Source organism: Aplidium turbinatum, chromosome 12 (assembly GCF_918807975.1).
Source record: "Aplidium turbinatum chromosome 12, kaAplTurb1.1, whole genome shotgun sequence".
Lineage (NCBI taxonomy): Eukaryota > Metazoa > Chordata > Ascidiacea > Aplousobranchia > Polyclinidae > Aplidium > Aplidium turbinatum.
In genome coordinates, this window is record NC_137483.1 from 14,802,795 (window position 1) to 14,825,547 (window position 22,753).

The 22,753-nt window shown below is 37.3% G+C and overlaps 1 protein-coding gene across 4 annotated transcripts; it reads right to left on the reverse strand.

The window, feature by feature from the left end:
• Nucleotides 1–233: 233 nt before the first annotated feature.
• On the reverse strand, nt 234–17,410 carry LOC145780925 (uncharacterized). Of its 4 annotated transcripts, none has more exons than XM_082592592.1 (7): nt 17,232–17,410; nt 14,650–14,862; nt 9,094–9,327; nt 8,687–8,797; nt 7,667–7,817; nt 1,236–1,303; nt 234–828 (listed from the first exon to the last, which is right to left on the reverse strand). In XM_082592592.1, the coding sequence occupies exons 1-7, from the start codon at nt 17,307–17,309 to the stop codon at nt 622–624; spliced, it is 1,062 nt and encodes a 353-aa protein (XP_082448718.1). In that variant the 5' UTR covers nt 17,310–17,410; the 3' UTR covers nt 234–621. The 4 variants fall into 4 exon arrangements, with proteins under 4 accessions (XP_082448718.1, XP_082448716.1, XP_082448715.1 ...); XM_082592590.1 differs by having other exon boundaries at nt 7,685–7,817; nt 8,237–8,797; XM_082592589.1 differs by having other exon boundaries at nt 8,237–8,797.
• Between the last annotated feature and the right edge of the window lie 5,343 nt (nt 17,411–22,753).

Here is a 22,753-nt window from a genome sequence, read left to right on the forward strand (position 1 = left end):
GTATACCAGCATGTCCGACACTCGACACACACCTCTTCTCGGAGCTCGTGGGCCAGACAGCTATTCCAAATAAGATTGATTTACTTAACGTATAGCTATTTGATTACCTCATAGTTAATCCCAAAGACGTCATCAAAACGTTTCTACTAGTCTGGAAATCTGTGCTAGAAATGAACAAGCCACAGACAAAATGTCATGCTAAAATTTTAGCCAACCTGACATAACCAAACGACTTTCTTCTAATTGTTTAATCTTCTTCATCTGGCAACTTTGTTGAAGCACACAGGAAAAGTTGTCAGATATGTAAAAAAGGAAATATAGAGCTTTCGTAAAGTTCACTTTGTTGCATCACAAACATTCAAAGCCAGGTATCACCTGGATTTGGCATATAAATTTGAACACACAACATGGATGAAACGTATTTGGCACACCGCTGTCCTTGTTAAAGATAACCATAGCATTAGCAAGCCTGTACCCCAATTTAGCCTGATTTAATGAACAATACTACGGCATTTATAAATGAAACTTTGCTATAACCTACAGACCGGAGTTGGATCAATTACAATTGAATGCAATTAATTACACATTTTAATGTGATTATAATTAATTATAAAAAACACTCTATTTGCCATCACTGTACATTGACGTGTTCTTTCTCCTATTTGCAGGGGTCAAACTGCGTGCAGTTGTCATACTTTGTGGAGAGGACACACTTCTCCTGGGCCATTTCTTTCTCTCTTCTTCTGCACCTCGATGAATAGATTTCCAATCAGAGTATTCGACTACACTAGTTTTGCATCTATCATGACGACGATGTGGGCGAGGGGCCTGAAAAAGTTGAATACCTTGATAACACATATCTAAAAAAATAGGCCTAATGAAGCCTTTTTGAGTGAAGATGCCTAGCTGCAAAGGCCTGTAACCACAGCTCAAGAATACAAAACGAACACATCACCATTTTAATAAAATCTTAAGAGGTTTTCGACTGCACTTAGTCAGGTAAGAATGCCCCAGAAAATTCTGCCTCGTTTTGGTTACAAATATTCCATTTGTATAAGTTCCAGAGGCCTGTGGACACTTGATGATCGTGACTCCTGGATTTACTTCCAAGAACTGGACTACTTCAGTAAAAGTGTGACAAATTTTTCTTGAACATTTAACGAGTAATGATGAAAAAAGCTACATCACCGTTAGCACATTGTATTTAATAAGCCCTGTACTAGAAAATAACAGACCTTTTCGACCTCTGGTGAGTATCTTCTTTGCATAGGCCTTATCTTCCGCGAGCTTCGTCGTGAAGAACCTGAAAAGAAGGTGTTACATAGTTAGTACTTATATGGTTCATGTAGGCTACTGCTGGATTGTGAACATGGACATTTGAAATGATTTTAAGTTCGATTTTTGCTGATCCAACCTTTTTTTCTTTTCTGCTTGTCCCGTGCGGTCCGCGAGTTGAAACATATCACTAATATGCAAACATTAACTAACGTTGTCCTTGAATAACCGTAAGCTGTTATTACTTTCTTACAGCCAAGCATTTCTGATGACCCGCCCCCCTTGAGAAAGTTCTGCGTACGGCACTGAGAGCAACTGTACCCGTATGCTTGACACACATTATTGCTTGGAGCTCCGGGGCGCAACTTTCCAAAAGGTACCATTAAAAAAATCCCCTTTGACGTTTGTTTAGTAATTACAGAAGAAAAAATAGCAATAGCAGTGGTGGGAATCAAACCCACGTCAATGAAATGACTAACCTATCACCGCACTAACCCTCTGCGCCAAGTCAGCCAATGGAAAACCGATGACTTAATTTAACTATGATTTGCATTTTTCTTTTGTTTCTCTAAGGGGATTTTTTAATGGTACCTTTTGGAAAGTTGCCTCCGGAGCCAGACAGCTATTTAAAAATAAGACTGATTTACTTAACGTATAGCTATTTGACTACCTCGTGGTTCCCAACAAAAGCGTCATCAAAATGTTTCTACAAAATAAACAACCCAGACAACCACTTTATCTGGTTTAGATCTTTACCAGATCGGGTACGTATTTGACCAGATCTTACCAGATAAAGTGGCTGTCTGGGAAGAAATAAAAATAACTTCATGCTACATTTTTAACCAAAAAACTTTCTTCTACTTCTTCAGCACTCTTGTCCGCCCCGATAGCTCAGTTGGTTAGCGCGTGACTTCTGGAACGAAGAAGCTTCAAGATCAAGCGGCGCTGGTTCGACTCTCGGGGTGTGCACTTGAGCAACGCACGTTAAGGACTGCTCTCCATTCAGCGGCATCTAATGGATGGAATAATTCCTCGGCAATAATTAGGACTTCAACAATCGGAAACTTCACTCTGACAACCTCGGTGACCGGGCCGCGAAATTTTTTTCTTACGAGATTTCTGTCTCATTTGCATATTTTGGTAAAAGTTTGTATTAAAACCGTGTGAATGCAACAATTCCTCGTTGGCACGGTTGGTTCAGTGGTTTCATCCTCTGCCTAGTGTTCCTGAGAACGAGGGTTCGACGCCCGTCAAAGTCAAACTTTTTTTTCTTTAAATTAATTTTTGCGGTGCACAAGAGCTTTTCAAAAAAGGTAAGGTTAGGGAAAGCTTATATTTTATTATCATTGCAAAATTTCATTGGCAAATAGCCTACAGTAGTTATTTCGCAATCTGAATCAACCAATCTCTCAAAACACTTTCGGAAAATCTTACCGGTACGGTACTTTTAGAGTGACTAGAATCAATGAGACAGAAATCTCGTGGGAAAAAAAATTTCGCCACCGGCCTGCGTCAGTGGTTCAAAGCCTCTACAAGTATCCGAAACTGCCAGGATTAAGCTCTGCAAGAAGCTTTACCAGTCCGAGGGTAAAGATTCAATCAATCAATCTTTATCTGGCAACTTTGCTAAGTAGCACAAATGAAAAGTTGTCAAAGATGTAAAAAAGAGAGTAATTTTAGAACTTTGGTAGAGTTCGCTTTGTTGCATCACAATCGTTCAATGTCAGGTAGCAGTCCACGGTTGTCTGGTTTGGCCAAAAATTCGGACAGAAAACGACAAATTGGCATAATTTTATAGGCAGAGGCTTTATATGAAAACTTTGTACGAAGAAACAGGCTATTTTCATAGTAAACATAGGCTCTGCTTATAGCCTAACTTAATTTAAAATTATTAGACGAGTCAATATACGGAAAAAAGGCACCTAACCCCAAAAAATTGATACAAAAGGTTTTTCAACGGATTCTGTTACCAATGGGTGTCACGATTTCTTTCTATCTCTTACCAGGAAAAAGACTTGGAAAGGTTCAATGACGTAGTTTAATGGGTCAAACCGAAAAGCAGTCAATTAAATGTCGAATAATTCTACTAGTGAAATGATAATCTGACTTCTTGAAGAACTTTAACGAACGGTTTCTCAAATAACTCTAATTTCTGCATCAACTACCAATCCACAACTCATAGCACAACTCTCATAATCAACTCATAATAATCACCATAATAATAAAATCAACTCAATAATAATCATTACGCAAACTACACCACTATTTATAGAAAGTAGTTTCGGTCTAGTAACATCGAGAAGGTTACGTAATGTCACATTGTTCTGTCAAGTTGCACAAAATGTCAACAAGCAGAAGCCCAAAGAAGTTTAAAGAATGTCACGTAGGAGTAGAAGATCCTTACATAATAAATATTTCGCAATCGGACATCCACTGATAAACAACCTTATGACGTCATGACAAACGACGCTCAGAAATCAGGAAAAACAACAGAATCTTCCAGAGTTGCATCTTTACAGACGATTCTAGAAATACGTTACATAATACAGATTTCTCATTCAAAGGTTACTTCAGGTCAATACCCGATAATAACACATCGCTCAAAATTCCATAATGAAAACAGCACATTCTGTCAAGACGCAAAGCAGCCCGACGCGAGGCCTTGCACATTGATTGTGACAATGGGCATACTAAATAACATACTAAAAGTCTACCAAAATCGGACCCCCAGAAAGAGGTCATTTTCAAGGAAATATACGACATATTTCTAAATAATTTTGCGTATTGGGTAGATGGTGGTATTCAAGTTGTTATTGTTCTTGTGTTTGTGACATCATAATCACATGAATGCATGCATAGTCGCATCACAATGCAAACGAAGTTATCGTTGTAGAAACGATTTATGCGATCCCTTTCTTTTTTTGAATGTTCTTGTTTTGCGTTCATGCTTCAGTGAACTCCAGCCGCTTGAGTTTTGAATCTTCGTGTTTCATTTATCGAAAAGTTTTCTTTTGCGTTTCGACTAGAGCGGTGGACGGGCATATTTTTTCAATAATTTCTTTCTGATGATGATTGGCTTGTGTGCGTGGATTCCAAGTAAGTGTTTTTGTGTACTTGAATAAGCATTGGTCAGCTTGAGTCAGATGTGATGAATTGAGGCCTAAATGGTAGCCGTTCCTGTCGAGCAAAATAAGGCACAGCTGTTGGATGCAGGGTCCGTTATCGACCTTACAAAAATCAGTTGTTACAATCGTTGTTAAAGCCAAAAAGATTTATTCAGGCAAAGTCACTCAGGGCTGCCAGAGCTTGTTTTTTTAATGCACTTCTGTGGTTTTATTTTTGAGTCCGGGGTTTTGGACCATAATTTATGGGCTTTCATTTTGCTATTTTTAGGATATTTTAAGTGCTAAAACGCTAATAGTGTTAAGAAAGTTAGTTATGAAAAAAAGCAACATTTTTTCGCGCCATTGACGCGATATTTGCTGCATAGTTTTATTTTGACCCTCCTGGAGCAACATGCTAGTTGCAAGAGTTCTGCCAGGCGTGCTATTTTCCCGCCGACTTTGGCCAGTTTGGCGTTTTTTGTACAGAAGCAAGCGGTATTTTCGGTTGTCGTTCCGTAGTGGGCGTTGTCACTGGTGTTGTAGCCGATGATAGTGTGAACGTGCACGAATATGAAACAGTTGGACAAAAAATGACAGGACAACCTGCACTCGCATACTCATTCAGTAGAAAGGATAAAGCCAGGACCTTTGGCCAAAAATCTGCTATCAAGGTCGCTCCTGATCGAACCATTGATACTGCACTTCTTTTTGAACGCTTCATGGTGGTCTCCCAAGCTGGACATCTATCACTGGAGGAAGTTATGTGTTACGAGCTTAGTCCTTTCCCTCCTGCTCTCTTTGAATCGAGACATGTATTCCGAAAAGCTGATAAGCCACAGTTAGCACACGCTATCTGTGATCACGCAAGTAATGCAATCCTACATTCTGTGCCAAAAACGGAGTGCCACGTACTTGATGGCGGTTCACTCCTTCACCGCATGCCATGGCAGCGTGGATAAAGCTATGGTGAAATAGCACGGTCATATGTTGATTTCACCATCCGGCAATATGGATCCGGTACGACCATTGTGTTTGACGGTTATGAAGAAGGGCCGACCATTAAAGACAACATGCATCAAAGAAGAGGACGTAATCTTCATCCCGTTGTCAACTTTACAGCTGAGACTATGTTCACAGGCAAGAAGGAGGAGTTCCTTTCACAAGATGTCAATAAACAAAATTTGATTTGGATGATAAGTGGTAAACTTCGGGAAAAAATTGCACCGTGGTGAATGCATCTGGGGATGCTGATGTAGAAATTGTGAAGGCCGCAGTGGAGACATCTCTGCTCCAGACAACAACGCTGATTGGAGAAGATACCGATCTCCTTGTGTTAATTGTTTACTATGCACAAGAAGATAGTAAGGGCCTTTATTTCAGGTCAGAAGAGTCCAAAGCTGATGGCAGTACCAAAGTATACAACACCAACCGTTTGAAAAAAATCTTTGGACATGACATGTGTTCTGAGTTGATATTTATCCATGCCATGACTGGTTGTGACCCTACGTCTTGGATATTCGGTGTTGGCAAGAAGACTACCTTTCGGAAACTTATGAAACTTATTCATCATTTGTAACGCCCGAGAGTCAACCACCAACTGAATCTGCTACCCAATTTCACTGTCGTCGAGTTTACTACCAGATAATGGTCTGGATGGGAAAAGCAGAGAGTATGGATGTCATGAATTGGGAGTAAAACCTGCAAAAGAATCGGCTCATCCTACTTATGTCAAAAATGAAGGCTGCTCCAGACAGTCTCTTGAAGGTCATTCATTGCAACTGCTCCACTGCCTGGAAGACACTCCGCTGCTCCTGTAGAGGATACGGACTACCATGTACCGCTGCATGTGGACCATGCCAACTGCAAGAATGTGACAATCCACATAACAAGTTTCTTCTAGACGAGTCGGAAGATGATGAATAGAGACAGCCGTAGGCAATAAGACAACAAACGGGCTGATCACCCTGGTTTACGATTTACCTTTGTAGCCTACTGTTGTAATTCCAATGATTTTCTGAATGTGTCTGTGTCCAGACTTTAATGGTACGCCATTCTTTAGAACAGATTAATCCCCTGTATTCATCTACTGTATGAGGCCAAGTATGAGTCTCCTTTTGGTTGCAGTTTTTCTCAGATGCCTGTATTGATAGTACCTGTTATGCCGCATGTAATATGCTGTTATGATAATTCCATCTTATTAGGGGATATTCGAGATTGGAGATACTACGGACGGATTTTCGAGTGTTTTGTTGTCGAAAAAATGTTTTATTTTAAAGTGTACTGGAAACCGTTTGGCACCAATACATATGGAATTTATTTCGATGAAAAGTGAGGAGTTGTCTCTGAAAATTTTACCACTATTCGGCTTATCAAGCTGCCAAAAGTATAGAAACTGAAATGTTGGAAAACCACTTTTCTCAAGCTCGTGTTACATAATGGAAGTCAAGATGATTTTGTTTGCGGTTTATCGCTAGCCTCAAGTGAATTTGCTAATATCGTGCTCTGCTCTGTCTGATGTTGGCCTATCGCTGCGTCCGAAATGTCCCCGGGCTCCCCCAGGCCGTATATTATATACAAATCATACGTATCTCAGTAGATAATCAGCCTATCGTAATTTAACCTATTTAATTCGATTCATTGACCCCGAAAACCTAGGGATAGACACCTAAACCGCCTTTCTAGCTTGAATAGCAATTGAGATATAGGCAATGTAACATCCCGGCGGCCATCTTGGACGCCATCTTGAAAATGACCCCTTTCTGGAGGTCCGATTTTGGTAGACTTTTAGTATGTTATTTAGTAGGCCCATAGGTAACAGAATCTGTTAAAAAACCTTTTGCATCAATTTTTTTGGGGTTCAACCTTATATTGACCCGTCTATATGCTAATTTGTCCTTTCCCCCACGAATTTAAGCCCCTGGCAACTGTGGGTATAACACCAATTCATTTAAACGCACAAAATAAACGAATAACTAAAAAAACAAAGTTTTGACACCCCGTTGCTCTCGTCAGAACTTTGCTGCACAAACAATGCCAGCGATACCACTAAACATTGCAACCTTACATTCAGAGATACCGTTTTCAGTGTTAGAATAGGCCAGGCTATAATTTACTAAAATTCAATGAAAGTGGTTCCTAACTACAAAAATATTAGGTTGGGTATAACTGGTCTATGTAATTCATAAAAACTATTTTACTTCTGTAAATACCACTCTCTCTGCCAGCACTTTGCTTTAACATGTTTTTTTTCTTGTGGCCTACGGTATGTAGCACAGTAGCAGTCACACTATGTGTAGTTGTCATACTTTGTGGAGAGGACACACTTCTCCTGGGCCATTTCTTTCTCTCTTCTTCTGCACCTCGATGAATAGATTTCCAATCAGAGTATTCGACTACACTACTTTTACATCTATCATGACGGTGATGTGGGCAAGTGGCCTGAAAAAGTTGAATACCTTGATAACACATATTTATAGTCTATAAATAGGTCTACAATGAAGCATTTTTGAGTGCAGATGCCTAGCTGCACAGGCTTATAAGCAACCACAGCGCAAAAATGCAAAATGAACACATCATCACTTCAATAATATCTTTGAGTTTCCGACTGCACCAAGTCTGATGCCCCAAAAAATTCTGCCTCGTGTTGGGTAAAAATATTCCATTTGTATAAGTTCCAGAAGCCAGCGGGCACTTGATGATCGTGACCCTTAGATTCCCTTCAAGAATTGGACTACTTCATTAAAAGTGTGGCAAGTCTTGCTTGAATCATTTAACGAGTAAAGATACAAAAAAGTTACATCACTTTAGCGCATTATATTTAAAAAGCCTTGTAATAGAAAATAATACAACTTTTCGACCTCTGGTGAGTATCTCCCCTCCATAGGCCATATCTTCAACCTGCTTTGTCGTGAAGAAGCTGGTAAGGCTGGTGCGAAAGAGTCAGTCGACCTGTATTGTTCTTGTACTGCTGGATCGTCCATATAGACACTTGGAACGATTTTAACTTCTGTTCTTACTGGTTCGTTGGATGATTGGTTTATGACCAAATGTACTGTTGGATCGTGGACATGAACACTTCGAACGATTTTGAGTGTTGTTTTTGGTGGTCCATACTTTTTTCTTCTCTGCTTATACCGTGCGTGCCACGAAATGAAGAATATCACTAATATGAAACCATTACCCACGACTAATGATCCTGTTGAGTAGGTGTAAGCTGCTATTACTTCCTTACAGCCATCATTATATATCAAAGAAAAGTTTGAATATACAACAAAGGTTTCGTTGACTGCTTCACCAGAACCAATTACATCGTTGTCGCAGGATGTAAGTGCATGTTTGCAGCAGGAGTCTGGAATTCCTAAGAATGTTGGGACGAGCCAGTCCGTTACGTTTTCAGTTCCACAACAGCCAAAAAAATTCTGTGATAAAATCAAATAACATATTAGCTGGAATAAAAAATATAATTCATCGAATATCACAACATTTCTAAAAAGTTAGCGCTGTGAAGTTCAACAAGCTAACTTTTTTAATTGCAGTAAATTTGAGCTGAAATGTACGCTACCAATTTACTTTATTGCTTGAGTTTCTGGTACCGAGGATTTACCCTTCCACCACGCCAGGGTGCCCATGTTTGACTGGATTACGTTGAAAGACTACTAGTGCAGCTAGTGTTTAGGGGAACTATATCAAGATCTCCGATCTAAGAATACCTTACTTGATAATAGATCATTCTCCTCAAAGCCGCTTCACTGGCATTATTGACTTGAAGTGTGGTCATTGCAGTACTTTGATGTGATAGCAGAGCATATTGCCCAGCTACACAGAACACGATTAGGACGCAGTACAGAATAACGTTTGTCTTTAAAGCAATTGAAAACACGAGTCTTTGTTTAGAGTATTTTCTTTTTGAGTGATGATATCTTCTCCGTGAAGTAAGCAACCCAAAAACCTTTGAATAAAAAAGAAAAACAACGTTGCAACGAAAAGTCTCTAGGTTAGTACTGAAGCGAGCCTGTTTGTCAATAAGAGTCAATCAACTCAAAAAATAGACAATAAAAGATAATGCAACATAATCAATCAATTGAGTTTATTTCAGTATACTGTAGCTTCACGTAGGGCCACGGTGCGCTCACACTGCACAAACGTAGCACCGTATATCGGAAACATAAGCCTAACATTTATAGGCTACATGTGGAAACCTTAGCCGTTGGAGATTGAGACAAGGGGGAGGCGGTCGCTTTCCCACTGAAAAAAAAAACGTCGCGAGTTAGGGAAAAAATGTCCAGTTATTTGGGAAAATTAATCTTACCATGATGTTTCGACATTTCACCAATTTACAAACTTTAAATAATTGTTATGATTTATGAGATATATTGATAGTTTCCAATACCTGTAAAATGTATTATCAGTGATTTTGGAAACTATTGCATTTTGGTTTTTTGTTACTAATGCAGTTATTTGTAAAAATATTTGGACAAAATGTCGAGTTATTAACGTAACGATGGTACTGAAAGAACTTTGACTAATAGTTCATTGTAATATTACGTTAAATACTAAAAGTAGTTTTGTTCAAAGGTGCAAGTTTGATGCAAGAAAGATTCAATTTGATGGTTTATTATGGTGATTGGGACACAAGCAGGTCTATAAATGTAGATTGAAGTTCAGTCAGCCTCGTTTACCTAAGCAGAACGTTTTGTTGCCTGTGTTTTCGTACACTGCTAAGTGGATGACTGTGGACTGTGGAGTTATTAGATCAGGAGTCGGGAATCCATGGCTCGCGAACCATATTCGGTATTGTTCTTCGTGACGGCATATGACTCACAGAAAGTTTTATCTTAACTTTTCATTACAGTTTAAAGCTGACAATACAGCAAATTAAATGCATTTTTTTCAAATTCTTTTTGGGAGAGGTCCCCCGGCCTTCATGCTATTTTTCTTATGCAGTAAATGCATGGCCTCCCTTTTACAACTCATCACCTGCCACTACACGTTAGTTGTATTACGTGTTAAAGCATGATATGGTTCTTACGGAAATACATTTCCAAAAATGTAGCTTCATGGCTCTTACCTAAAAAGGTTTCCGACCCCTATATTAGACTAGATTCACCACCTCAGAGATTGTGTGTAATGTTGCGTTTTTGAAAGTATATTTGCAATTTGAGCAAGATTTTCTCCGAGAAACTTCTTTTTTATGCTTTCGTTCACAGTATGTAAACTAAATCATTTCCAATGAGCTTGTGTCGCGTCAGCTTCGCCATGGAAAGGGTCAGTATTTGGGTACCGTAGCTAGTTCAGTTTATATTAGGTTAAGCTTTGCTTGAGAATTTAATAAACTAGTCAAGATGCAAAATACTCTTGAATTTGAGATAACGTCAGGTACGTCTTGTTTCAAAGGTATATATCGGGGCTACTCAACTGGCGGACCGCGGTCCGAATCCGGATCTTCTGGGTATTGAAGGTGGACCTCGGGCTTCTGGAAGAATAACTTCATTGCAACATTTTAGGGCTTCTTTAAACAGATTTTCATTAGGGAAAAGCATTTTTTGTGATTATGCAAGGTACTGGGGGCTTTGCCCCCAGACCCCCAACGCTTTGCTGTCTTCTCTGATGTGCGATCCACACAGCCACACACCTCACATGTGCGATCCACACAGTACAAAGAAACACAATACATTTTTTCCTTTTTTTTTTCTTTGTTTGTGTCAGACAAAAATCCAAGTCGTGTTACATATTACCTGAAAAGTGTTTCGATGCTCGTACTGGTTGTTTAATTTTCGTGGTTGCATGTGAAATACTCACCGGACCGCAGAAATATTCAACTTGTCAAAATGGACCTTTGCTAACATTAGTTGAGTAGCCCTGGCATAGATCAAACAACTTTTCACTATAATTTTGCAGTAAAGTTAGAACATCTGGCAGAATTTAATGTTCTCGGCCGGTAAATCAGTCCTTGTTTGCATTGGTTTAACGTTAGCTAGACTAATGTGCTGGCCATGTGGCTTCATGATCGAAATTAAATAAAACAATTTTAGATGAGACATCTGGTAAACTATGTTAACCATAAACAAACATAGCAACACTACAACATTTAACATTATAACTAGGGGAAGTTTTTATTGACCTATAATAATCCAAAAAAGTTGACTTTAACATTCAAAAAATGGACTTTGTTGACCAAACGAAAATTTGACTTAATAAACCATTATTTCTTGGATTTATATTTAAATAAAGATGCTAGAACAAAAAAATCTAAATGAACAAAAAAACATTGAAATCCCCATCAGAATATATTAGGAATGTCTGAAGACTGTATAAGGAGGCAACCAACTCTACAATGAACATCACGTTCACCAAGAACAAGGGTTCAAATGTGACATTAATGTTTAGTTCAGTAGGCCATAGCCTAAGAAGGTATGTAGAAATTTCTCTCTATGGCAGTGTACTGCACATAATCATGAAAGAAATCAAGGGCTATAGTCGAAGGGACGCTACTTCGCAATCGGCGTAACGCCTTTCCGTGTCTTACCAGACACAGCCATATGCTCTTGAGCAGTGTCGAACCCGCGCTCAACCAAACTTTCTGGTCTCTTGTTGTTTATTGTTCTGGAAATGTCGTCATTGTTTTTAATGTTAAGAAGCTAAACGAATCACAAATTGATCAACAAAGAGTTCTTAAAGCATTAGCCTATCAGTTTTTCTCAGCATACTGGACGTGTCAATTGCATAAAATTGACCTAAAATTAAAAAATGACCAAACGATAAAAAATTGACTTTTTATTAATCTATCAAATTGAGATTTTGAAACTTACTCCTTGTATCCAAAACTTACTTAAAACCACACCGCAATAAGTTACTAAAAAAAACTTGACTTTACTTGCTCTAATTAAGTTATAACAAAAAAAAGCAAACGTTTTCGACTATGCATATACAACTGCTCAAAAAAGGTAGGGAACCACTAAAGCAAATGTCGTGCCTTAATATGAAAATACCTTTTCACAAAACATACGAATATGTTAACTCATGTAGTAAAGTATATTTTAATAAATTCCTTTGCATTACAAGACATGTCACCGAGTCGTTCATATCAAGCATTGTTGTGAGGTTTGACACCTGTCAGAAGATATTTCCTTTTCTTGATATTTTAATAAATTTTCAGCATAAAATTACTTCGTATCCGGATCTGATATATTAAAAAATTGCCGGATCCTGATTTCAAAAAATAAACGCCGGATCAGATCAGGATCTTAAAAATCGATAAACTTTAAAACATGACCATACAATTAACAAGAAAGAAATTTTAATTTCGCGTTTTTGAAACCCACATTTTTTTCTTACAGCTCATGCTTCTCTTTCTTAATTTTCAATTCTACAGAATGGTCATTGGTCATGTTCTAGAATCTAGAGTTTGCCCTGAAAATCTTGGATCTGAACACATCTGTTCTCAATACGGAATGCTGAACAAAAAATTGGCGACAAGTCTTTCGCCAAATAATTTACACAAAACATCTACATGTAAATGAATAAGTTTCGCTTTTAGCAGCATGATCGTTGCTTACTTCACAGTGTAGATTCAAACGATCTGTTATAGCCTGATGCTGCGGGTTCTTTTTGGCAATATCAAATTACACTAGCTTTAGGAACACAGTTCCCTAGTCATGTGCTATGACGAATGGTGTTGAAGTCAGTGAGTGGTTCTTTAATGTAAATGTACATCTACATGTAAATTCTAACTTGTTCGCCCGATAGCTCAGTGGGTTAGGGCCTGACTTCATGAACGAAGAAACTTCAAGATCAAGCGGCGCTGGTTCGACTCTCGGGGTATGCTCTTCAGCAACGCATTCTAAGGACTATTCTCCATCCAGCGGCACTTAATGAATGGAATAGTTCTTTCCCGCAACAACATTTTAACAATCGGAAAACTACACTCTGTCAATCTCGGTAACCGGTCCTGCGTCAAAAGCCTCTACATTACAAGTATGTGAAACTACCAGGAATAACCTATCAGAGGCTCTGCCAGTCCGAGGATAAAGATACAAAGCCAAACCTTACAGTTGTTCCAGACAATTGTTCACCTAATTAAACGTCATATAAAAACCGTTCAAGTCTACTGAATATTACGTCATGGAAATTCCTAAAACATGTGCCAAAATTGCACCATCGTTCGTAAGACTGTGTCAAACCTGTTTAAACTTGTTTCAGTTGAAACCTGTTTAAACATGAAATGTTGCGTCGCGCTAACTGCTGGCGTGCCTTTGAGTTATCACAAATTTTTCTGATTCATTCTCGAAGTTGTTTGTTGGAAGTCGGTCGCACATTTAACTGGTTTATTTGGTGCTTGCTAGCTGGACAAATTCTCCGTCTTTTATCCAAGTAATCTGTATCGTAGTGACAGTTTTAGAGGTGTACGGCTTTGCATCTCGATTTCGATAGCCGCGGGCTAATTTTACAGGAATACACTTTAAGAATAGACGTTTCGAGGAGTGTTTCTTTTTCGGTCACTACATGCAGACAAACGGATCCGGGAACTTTATGTTACAATTTTCCCACGAAGAGATTATGGTTTACCGCTGTGACCAACAGTTGTCTTACAAGTTGATAAAGTGAATGTCATCTGAGACACCGAGACCTAACCCTGGCACGCCGTCAGCAAGAAGCGGTTGACTTGATCACATCGAAATAAGTTGAGAATTAAAATAAAGTTAAACATGAGGCTGGTTACACTTTATTTTAATTCTCAACTTAGTTGTCTTACAAGGTTAGACTTGCTTGATTTGAGTGTCTGCTTTGAATATACAGTAGCCTATATCTTGCGTTTGGTACGGCCATGACTTTTCCAATGGCTTATTTTATACCTATTGCAGTTTTGTAAAATGAAAAATTTTAAGGTTGTTAAAGTTGGCAAAAATTTAGTACGCCTACAGTAATATTCGATTTGCGTGGAAAAATGTAGGTCAAATGAAATTGCGATAGGGAAATTATTATAGTGGTAATTGTTGGCATCTGTCAACACTAACTAATTAGCCCATAAAGTGGACTTTTGTATTAGCTTAGCTTGTTTTCACCGAAGTAGTAGATTTATAGGTCAATCAACAATATAGCCTACCTTCTGTAGGCCTAATCTTTCTTTATGTATTGTTCGGTAAGGTCAAGAATAAGCACTTTTAAAGTTTTGTTTTCCAATAGCCCATCCGAAGTTAGCTTCATTTTTTAGACCAAAGATTACCTCAAATTGATACAGTTTTGTTTGAAAGGGATAGACTATAATACTTACAAAATATAGTAAAACCAAACTTCCACATACAAACAAAAGAATGGAAGATATTCTTTGAAAGAACTTCTTTCCAAAGACATTTGAAGGTTCGGTGATAGGGTCAACACTTAGAATTTTGTAGGAAAACAACTGTAAAACGATGGCCCACGCAAATTGAGCTATACAGCAGGCAAGCATCAATATGCTGACAATAGGAAAAGCAATATTTGCAACCTTGATAAAACAAAATATTGATTGTAAACTTTCTTATTCAAAACGAGACTTACTATTTTGATACTAAATAGGTTTAAATTATAAAACGCAAAAACAAAAAACGTTGAAATAAAGCAAATGAACGGGTTTTTACTTTCTCGATTTGCAATAGGCTACAAGAATAGACCTATTTCTAAGGGCCAGGGCGAGACCTATTTCTACAGCCTATGGCAGCACAACGAAGCAAACATTTTTGAGGCAAAAAATTTATCAGGGTCACAGATTACGCAAAAAAAAACATAAAGGGAAAAAAAGCTAATCTGGTTTACGAAAATTAAGGATTGTTAACTGAAAAAGAAGATGGACAGCTGGAAGGTTATGGTGTTATCACCATGGTTATCACAAAATTTGGTGTAACTACAGCGTAAAGTCTACCACTATATGCCGCATATCCAGGCGCAGTGTATGCAGCCTATCCACGTATACAAAGTGCGTATCGAAAGAATAAATACACTGTGTGGGAAAATGTGATAGCATGTCTATTTAGCCTAATTCTATTCAAGTTATGAAAATGCAGTGGTAGACTTCACGCTACATTGGCAACTGAAGGCAGTCTCACACTGCAGCAATAAAGTTCTGCCCGCGTTTCAGCAACCGAAATTTCAAGCAAAATCTTGGAATTTATTTGATAAAATGCATTTATGCAAAAGCAAAAAAAAAAGTTGTTGCAGTTTTGACGATTGTTGACTTTCGCGGCAACCCTTCAGCTGTCCACATCGCAAGAAAAATTAATTAAGGGAGTCCTTCCGATATTTCACTGAGCCTAACGAAAATGATAGAATGAAACAAGAGAAAACATTTACGAAAGCGGTCTTTATGTTCTCTTGCTTCCGTTAACCGCAGTACTTTTTTTCTTTACCGCTCACGTTTTTCTTTGTTTAATCTAACATACAATTTTGATTGAGTGGAAATAATCAAGGTTGCCAGAGCCTTTTCAAAATTACAGCCCAAGTTAACAAAACCACCCTAATAGTAGGCTAGTAGCACAATCTTTACAGCCCACTTTACAATCCAAAAGAAACAGTGTATCAACTAAATCAAAGCAATACAATTCTAGAATATTACATCACTTTAGGCTTTATTGCAAGCAAAAGATTCACAGTCATTTCAAAATGCATTTGGTTAGGTTGGGTTTGAATGTTTGTCCTCGGACTGACAAAGCCTTGATAGTTTATTCCTGGTAGTTTCGCATAGCATACTTGTGTAGAAGCTTTTGACGCAGGGCCTGTGTAACGGTCCAAGAGTGACCGCAGTCCGAAAATTCCCAAGGTTGCCAAATGGAATTAATTATTTTTTTATAAAAATAATTGAAATTCGTACTGCTGAAAAAACATTGACAATTTTAAGCATTGATTAATCTTAAATGGAAAGGTATGCATTATTTTAAGAGCAACTACTCAATTAAACTTAGCGCTTTCTGAAGCGCCGGGCAGCTCTGGTCATTTGTGGTCTGACGTCACGTTTAGACAGCCACGCTGCAGCAGCACGGTAACTTTTAGACCGCAGTAACTCCTGGACGTTACACCGGTTACCGAGATTGACAGAGTGAAGTTTCCGATTGATGAAGTGTTGTTGCCGAGAATTATTCCACCATATTAGGTACCGCTGAATCAAGAGCAGTCCTTAGAAAATGCGTTGCTGAAGAGCATACTCGGAGAGTCGAACTAGCGGCGCTTGATCTTGAAGCTGCTTCGCTCACGAAGTCAACCAACTGAGCTATCTGGGCGAACGTTTAGTATGACTACCGAGAACTTATCATAATCTTGACTTTAGCTGCACACATTATTTTCTGTATCCTACTAGGTTAGTCAAGCAGTTTAGAAATAAAAAATCAGCCAGAGAAGCTCAATTGGGGAATTATCAGTTTTAAAATATTTTCTGCGTACAATAATTAGAGTTGTTTACCTTTTGACCATATACAAAGTATCGCATAAAATTTTGTTTAAGCCAAGTGCTTTTCAAATATCCATTACGCAATTAAACATTGGTTAATAATCCGTTCAGGAGCAAAACTCACCAACTCAAGGCCTTTTGTGTCAAACAGATGTTACCGTAAAAACTATTAGAAAATTTCATAATAATTGGCAAAGGACGTGACGCAATCCGCGCACTTCTAACTTCAAGAAGCTGTAGTGGACTTTTTTAAAAGAAATAAACACTACTTTTTAGATTTTCAAATAAAATTTCAATAACAAATTTTTCACAGCAAAACAAATGCAAAGAAAGTTAGCAGTAGAGATGTGTGTTCTTGTAACACCATTGTTATTATTATACATTTCTCTCAAACAACCTTAGTAAAACCATGTTTAGCTTAATTATTTTCAACTTACCTTCAGCTTTGTACATCGCTTCTGGTGCCTATTTTTAAAGAAAATTTTTGTCTCATCATCGAAATAATTTTTATACATCTTTCACCGAACGTTGCTCAGTAAAGGCTTACTTTTTCATATGTATTGTAGAGCCGACTTGAGTAGGCCGACGACCCGAAAAGTCCACAGGCCAAACTCAAGCTACTTGTACCAGTGTTGCCAGAACCAATAAATAAATCTCTTTTCTCAGTTTAAAAGTTGCCAGGTGGTCAAAAATTCGGATAAAATAATAATATTTATTTGCATCAGACAAAGCTGTCCATATCCAAAACAACAAAATAATACACAAACTGCAATGCAAAAAAATGATAGATTGGCTTAATGTTATATATTGTGTTCGAGCAAGTCCTTCGGATATTTTTTTGTGAAAATTTTTAATTTTCCATGTTGTCTGTGAAGTGTTGGACCAGAGATACAACATATTGCACTATTGTTTCAAAAATGTCTGAATTTTTGAACTAATACTGTTTTAGTGAACAAAAATATCAGTAACTTTTTAAGTACATGTAACTCCACACAAAGTGAAAATTACATGAGTTATTCATTCTTTTTTAATTAAAAAAAAAATACTGACTAAAAATACATCTTTAACTGCAGACAGAGGCCAATGTTTCGATCTTAAAAATCTCTTCAGTGCAGTGAAATGAAAGTAGACAATTGTCATGAAGACTTCACTTTGATCTAATTGAGATAATACATGTGATTCCAGTTTAGTACAAAACGCGGAATAGGTTTGTGTATCGATAATACTTTTAGGAGGATCATACCACTAAACTGAATGGTTTGTTGAGTTTAAGAAAGGAAAAAAAACAATCATTGTTCCTGGTAGAAGTAGAGTAGGGGAGATGCGGGATCTTTGGACCAAAGAGACCTTTGGCTTTGGAACCATTAGTAACCTACATTATATTGCGTGACTTGGTGATTTTTGTGGTATTTAATTTCACTAGTAAAGTTGAGATATCATTAATTATCTTTCAATGCCACGTGTTACTTTTATCAAAGCAGTAATCGCGTACCGGAAGTGCAAAGGAAAAAAAATTATAAAATTGATCAATTTTTTTTTTGTAATTAAGGTGATGTAACAAAAAGTGTCAGCGAGTTATTATACGTTTATCGATAGTTAAGTTTAGTTGTTGATGGGAACTGCTAAGCTTGCAAATGAAAGTTTGTTTTTTACGAAACAATTTGAAGATAGAAATCAAAATAGGGAGATGTGGACCTATGGTCTGTTAGGGTGTGGACCTGTAGACCCAGACATAAAGGTGCTTGCGAAACTTTGTTTTTCACTCAGAAATCAATTAAAGTTTACTTCTAAAGTTGAACGTTTTTGCAAAAATGGTGTATTTTTAAAAACTACCAATTTAAAAAAGCAAAGATACGAAAAGTTTTTTTAATGACGTGCAGTTAAATTCTGCTGTAAATGACGTCATCGACAAAGCGCTAAACTACAAGGCAGATATCACAACAGAGCTTAAAAAAAAAAATTACATTATTTTCTAATTTGCACTTTTAAAAATTGTATAAGTCCTCACCCATGGGGACCTATGAGAAGTTTTAGTGGTACTTTTAAACGTAAAAATTGCCTACAATAAACAATAAAATTTTACTCTCTTTGTATGAAACGAATAAACTGGGAACCGTATAGCAGTTATAGCCTACACATTTCCTTATGGTGCAATTGCATGTCGCATTAGATTTCAACTAATCTTAATTTGACCATAGGTCTTTTACACTTTATCATTGCAACGGAATAAACAATTAAAACATTAAGGCGAGTTGTTGTGTTTCAGATTGAACATAAGTTTTCCAGTTTTTACTGAATATAAATTATTTATCAATGGAAAGGATGCTATCTGGATCAGTAACTTGGAGGTCGTGTTTAGCAATCATTATCATAAACTTTCGCAATTTGTTAACAATGGTTAGGCTAAGTGGCTATAATTCCATAAGCTGATGCAGTATATCTCAAGTTACTTTCTATAAGTGAGTGGTAAAGACAAATCATATTGTTGGTGTTTAAAAACGATTTAGTCTTGCAAATTACTGCAAAATTCCTTCTCACTTTTTGTTAGAAAGCATGTGAGGTTTCCATAATAAACTTTTGTTTAATATAATATCAAGATAAGTAACGTTATCAATAGATTCAATGGTTTCTTGTATATAGATAGAGTGGGCAAAGTCGTAGGTAAGTTGGTGGGATTGCAATTAGGTGGAATGTAGGCTACTTGTTTTTTTTTAACATTAAGCGATCATTTATCTGCCAATAACCAATTTGTTACTGCAATCATTTCCTCATTGGCCATCTCATAAAGCTTAGAGGCGTTTCCATTGCTAAGAAATAGGCTACACTTGAATCATCCTTGAACATCACTGGCTCTGAATATTTTAAACACCTAGAAAAATCATTAAACAATAGTGGCCCAAGTAGTGATCTCTAGGGCACCCCAATTAAAATCCCTCGCTTATTAGAAAAGGTTTGGGAGAGTTCAACTCTTTGAAATCTGTTTTCTAAGACAGTAGTTTTTAAACCAGTCTAATATGCTCAGGGGCGTTGACAGGGGGGTCTAGGTGGTACTTTTGGACACGGGCCCGGATTAAAAAAATTCCACGCGACTTCAAACATTATCAAGATCTTAATATAATCAGATCTAAAGGAATTGCCATCAGATGTTAAAACAGCCCTTTCAGCCGTCAGCTGGTAAAGTACTGGGCCCCCTTCTGGGTACCGGGCCCACTTCAGCTTTCTGGTGGTAAAATAGCCACTTCAGCCACTAAACAGTAAAATAAGAATTTAGTCTAGTATAGTGATTTCCCTAACCACGAATATTATCCCAAACACAAATTTCAAAATAAACAGGCTAATATTTGTTCAAACTCAAAAACTGAAATGGCACAGGTAGGAAGATTACTATCCCTATTTCTGCACTAAAAATTAGACTAAAACTGCTTTTCTGATTGTACCTAAGCCAAAACCTTTCCGAAATCAAATTGAAAACTCTTTGACTGTCTGCAGTGCTGTAAATTCTCTTCTGGTGAGCCCAAAATGACTAGTGAAACATCAATGGAATCGGGAAGTAATACTCTAGCGCCATGTGACAAATAAAAGTTCAAGAAAGCAACCGCTAGATAGAGATAGTAAGTTTTGCGGTTCAGGAACTTTTAAGATTGAGCAAGATTTGTTAAATGACAATGCTTAAACGACATCAATAAAAGTTTGTGCACAACCTTTATATTCATAACTTTGTCGATGAAGGGGGCCCGGAAATAAATTTGTACCGGGCCCAAGAAATCCTGTCAACGGCCCTGAATATGCTTTACCCCGGATACCAAAATAATGCAATTTATATAGGCCTAAAAGTATTATTTTTTCAAGTCTTTTTGAAACCAATGATAGCAAACTGATAGGACATTAACTGCTACAATCTTCTGCTTTATCATTATTAAATAACTTATTGTTATTATTTTGGAAGTTTTAAATACTTCGATAAATTGGCGATTGCTAAACGACAGACCATTATGTGAGATAGAGTAATAGCTAGAATGCTTGGCGAACTTTTCAAAACTTTGGTTGGTATTTCATCCATACCACAACTGAACTTAAAGTTGCTAAGTATCAGTTAAACTTCTTGAGGGGCAGTTGGGTTTAAAAAAATTGACTGAGAAATTGGCTTAAAAAATTAGCCTGAAAATTTTACTTGTATTGGTGGTATATTGTCAACCTGATTAAAAGCTACTGATGAATAACATTTGTTGAAATGATCAGTTTTGTCTTTATATTTTGTTACGGTAGTAATTTTTCTTCAACAAAACTTGAAGGTAGTTTGCCGCATTTCTTTTTTCCTTATAATTGAAGCGTCTGTTTTAGCGTGGACGGCCACGGTACCCGAATTTGTAATTTACTGGTGGACAGAGACGGCGGGAGAAAAATTAAGCAAAAACTTTTTGTTCTTTTTTGAAAAACTTCTTGGCACGATCTCGTTTTCAGCGACAAAACTAAATCAGTTCTTTCAGTTTCGCTTAGGAAAAGGCCAAAATATGACGTCATAATTTCTCTTTGTTCTTCTTTTATAAGATCGCAACTGCAGAGCTAGCAGTTCAGGGCTTCCAAATATAAAACCTAAAAAAATTATAATACTTTTTAAAATCCATAAATTATGAAACTTGTAGTCGGTAGGATCTAGAGAAAATGAGAAAAAAACGTGAAATTACTCAAAAAAAAAAGCTGAAATGTGCAGGGGGTGCTGCAGTTTCTACAGACGAGCCGCCACTAGTGTTAATGATTTCTACTCCGGAAAATGTTCTGGCTAAATTCTTGGACGATGCTATACTAAACTTTAGGCTATATGCCGAAAAAATATATGCTTGACTCAACCAACTTGTTTCTGGACAAGGCGAAACATTTTCAGTGTGCTCCAAATCAAGTCATCTAATAGTCAGTGTAGACAGGGCCGTTGACAGGATTTCTCAGGCCCGGTACCCATTTATTTTCGTGCCCCCTTCATCGACAATGTTATGAAGATAAAGGATGTGTAGAAAGTTTTATTGATGTGCTGTTAAAATGAGGATGACACATGCCGTTCAAAGTAGAAAATTAAGAGGAATATCATTTATATATTCTCAAAGATTTGTTGTATCCACGAATTTCCCCAACTGTGCAATTACGCATTTAGGGATTTCTCCGTAAACCTTATAAAATCCTTGCTCTCAATCACGATCTTCGTTGGTATGTTTAAAATTGTTGCAGTTTTCGGCAAAACTACTTTTGATAGCAAAAATATTGAAATTATATTACAATGAAATCATAGTCAATGTTTTTTCAGAAGATCAGTACAAAGATAATCTTACTTCACAATTAAGCAGCTATAGGCCTACTCAAATCACAAGCACTGAAGAAAAATGACTCCCATATAATAACTTCAAACTCAATTGTTGCCATGAAATGCAGACCACATTACCAAAACATGACACAAAAATAGCACTGATTACATTGCCTGATACATTAACTGCATGAATTGGATGGCAAAACAACATAACAAGTGTCTTTATATTTGATTGTTGTTGCTCTAATACTGTGTCATAGATAGTAAATAGCTGAGCATATCAACCCTGGGACTGGCAAAGACAAACAGCAGTTTATACAAAAAAATTCAATATAGAAAGCAGTTAAACCATAGCTCATAAAAACATGAAATTAAATACAGGAAAATTCACAGGTTGTTTTCATTCAATATAATTTTTCACTTTGTACATAGCCTAAATATAGTTAGTGGCCGGGATCAACGCTCACAAAAGTGGTGTAGCCTATATGCGGCCTCACAACTGTTGATTATTAAAGTTCATAACAAATGCTTATTTTGTTAGACCATATCTAAAAATGATAAGCTATCTTTGTAGCAGTAGCGTAGCCAGGAATTTTGAAGGGGGAGGGGAGTTTCGCCTTAGACGACAGCCAGCGGCGGGGGGTCTTCCCCAGAAAATTTTGA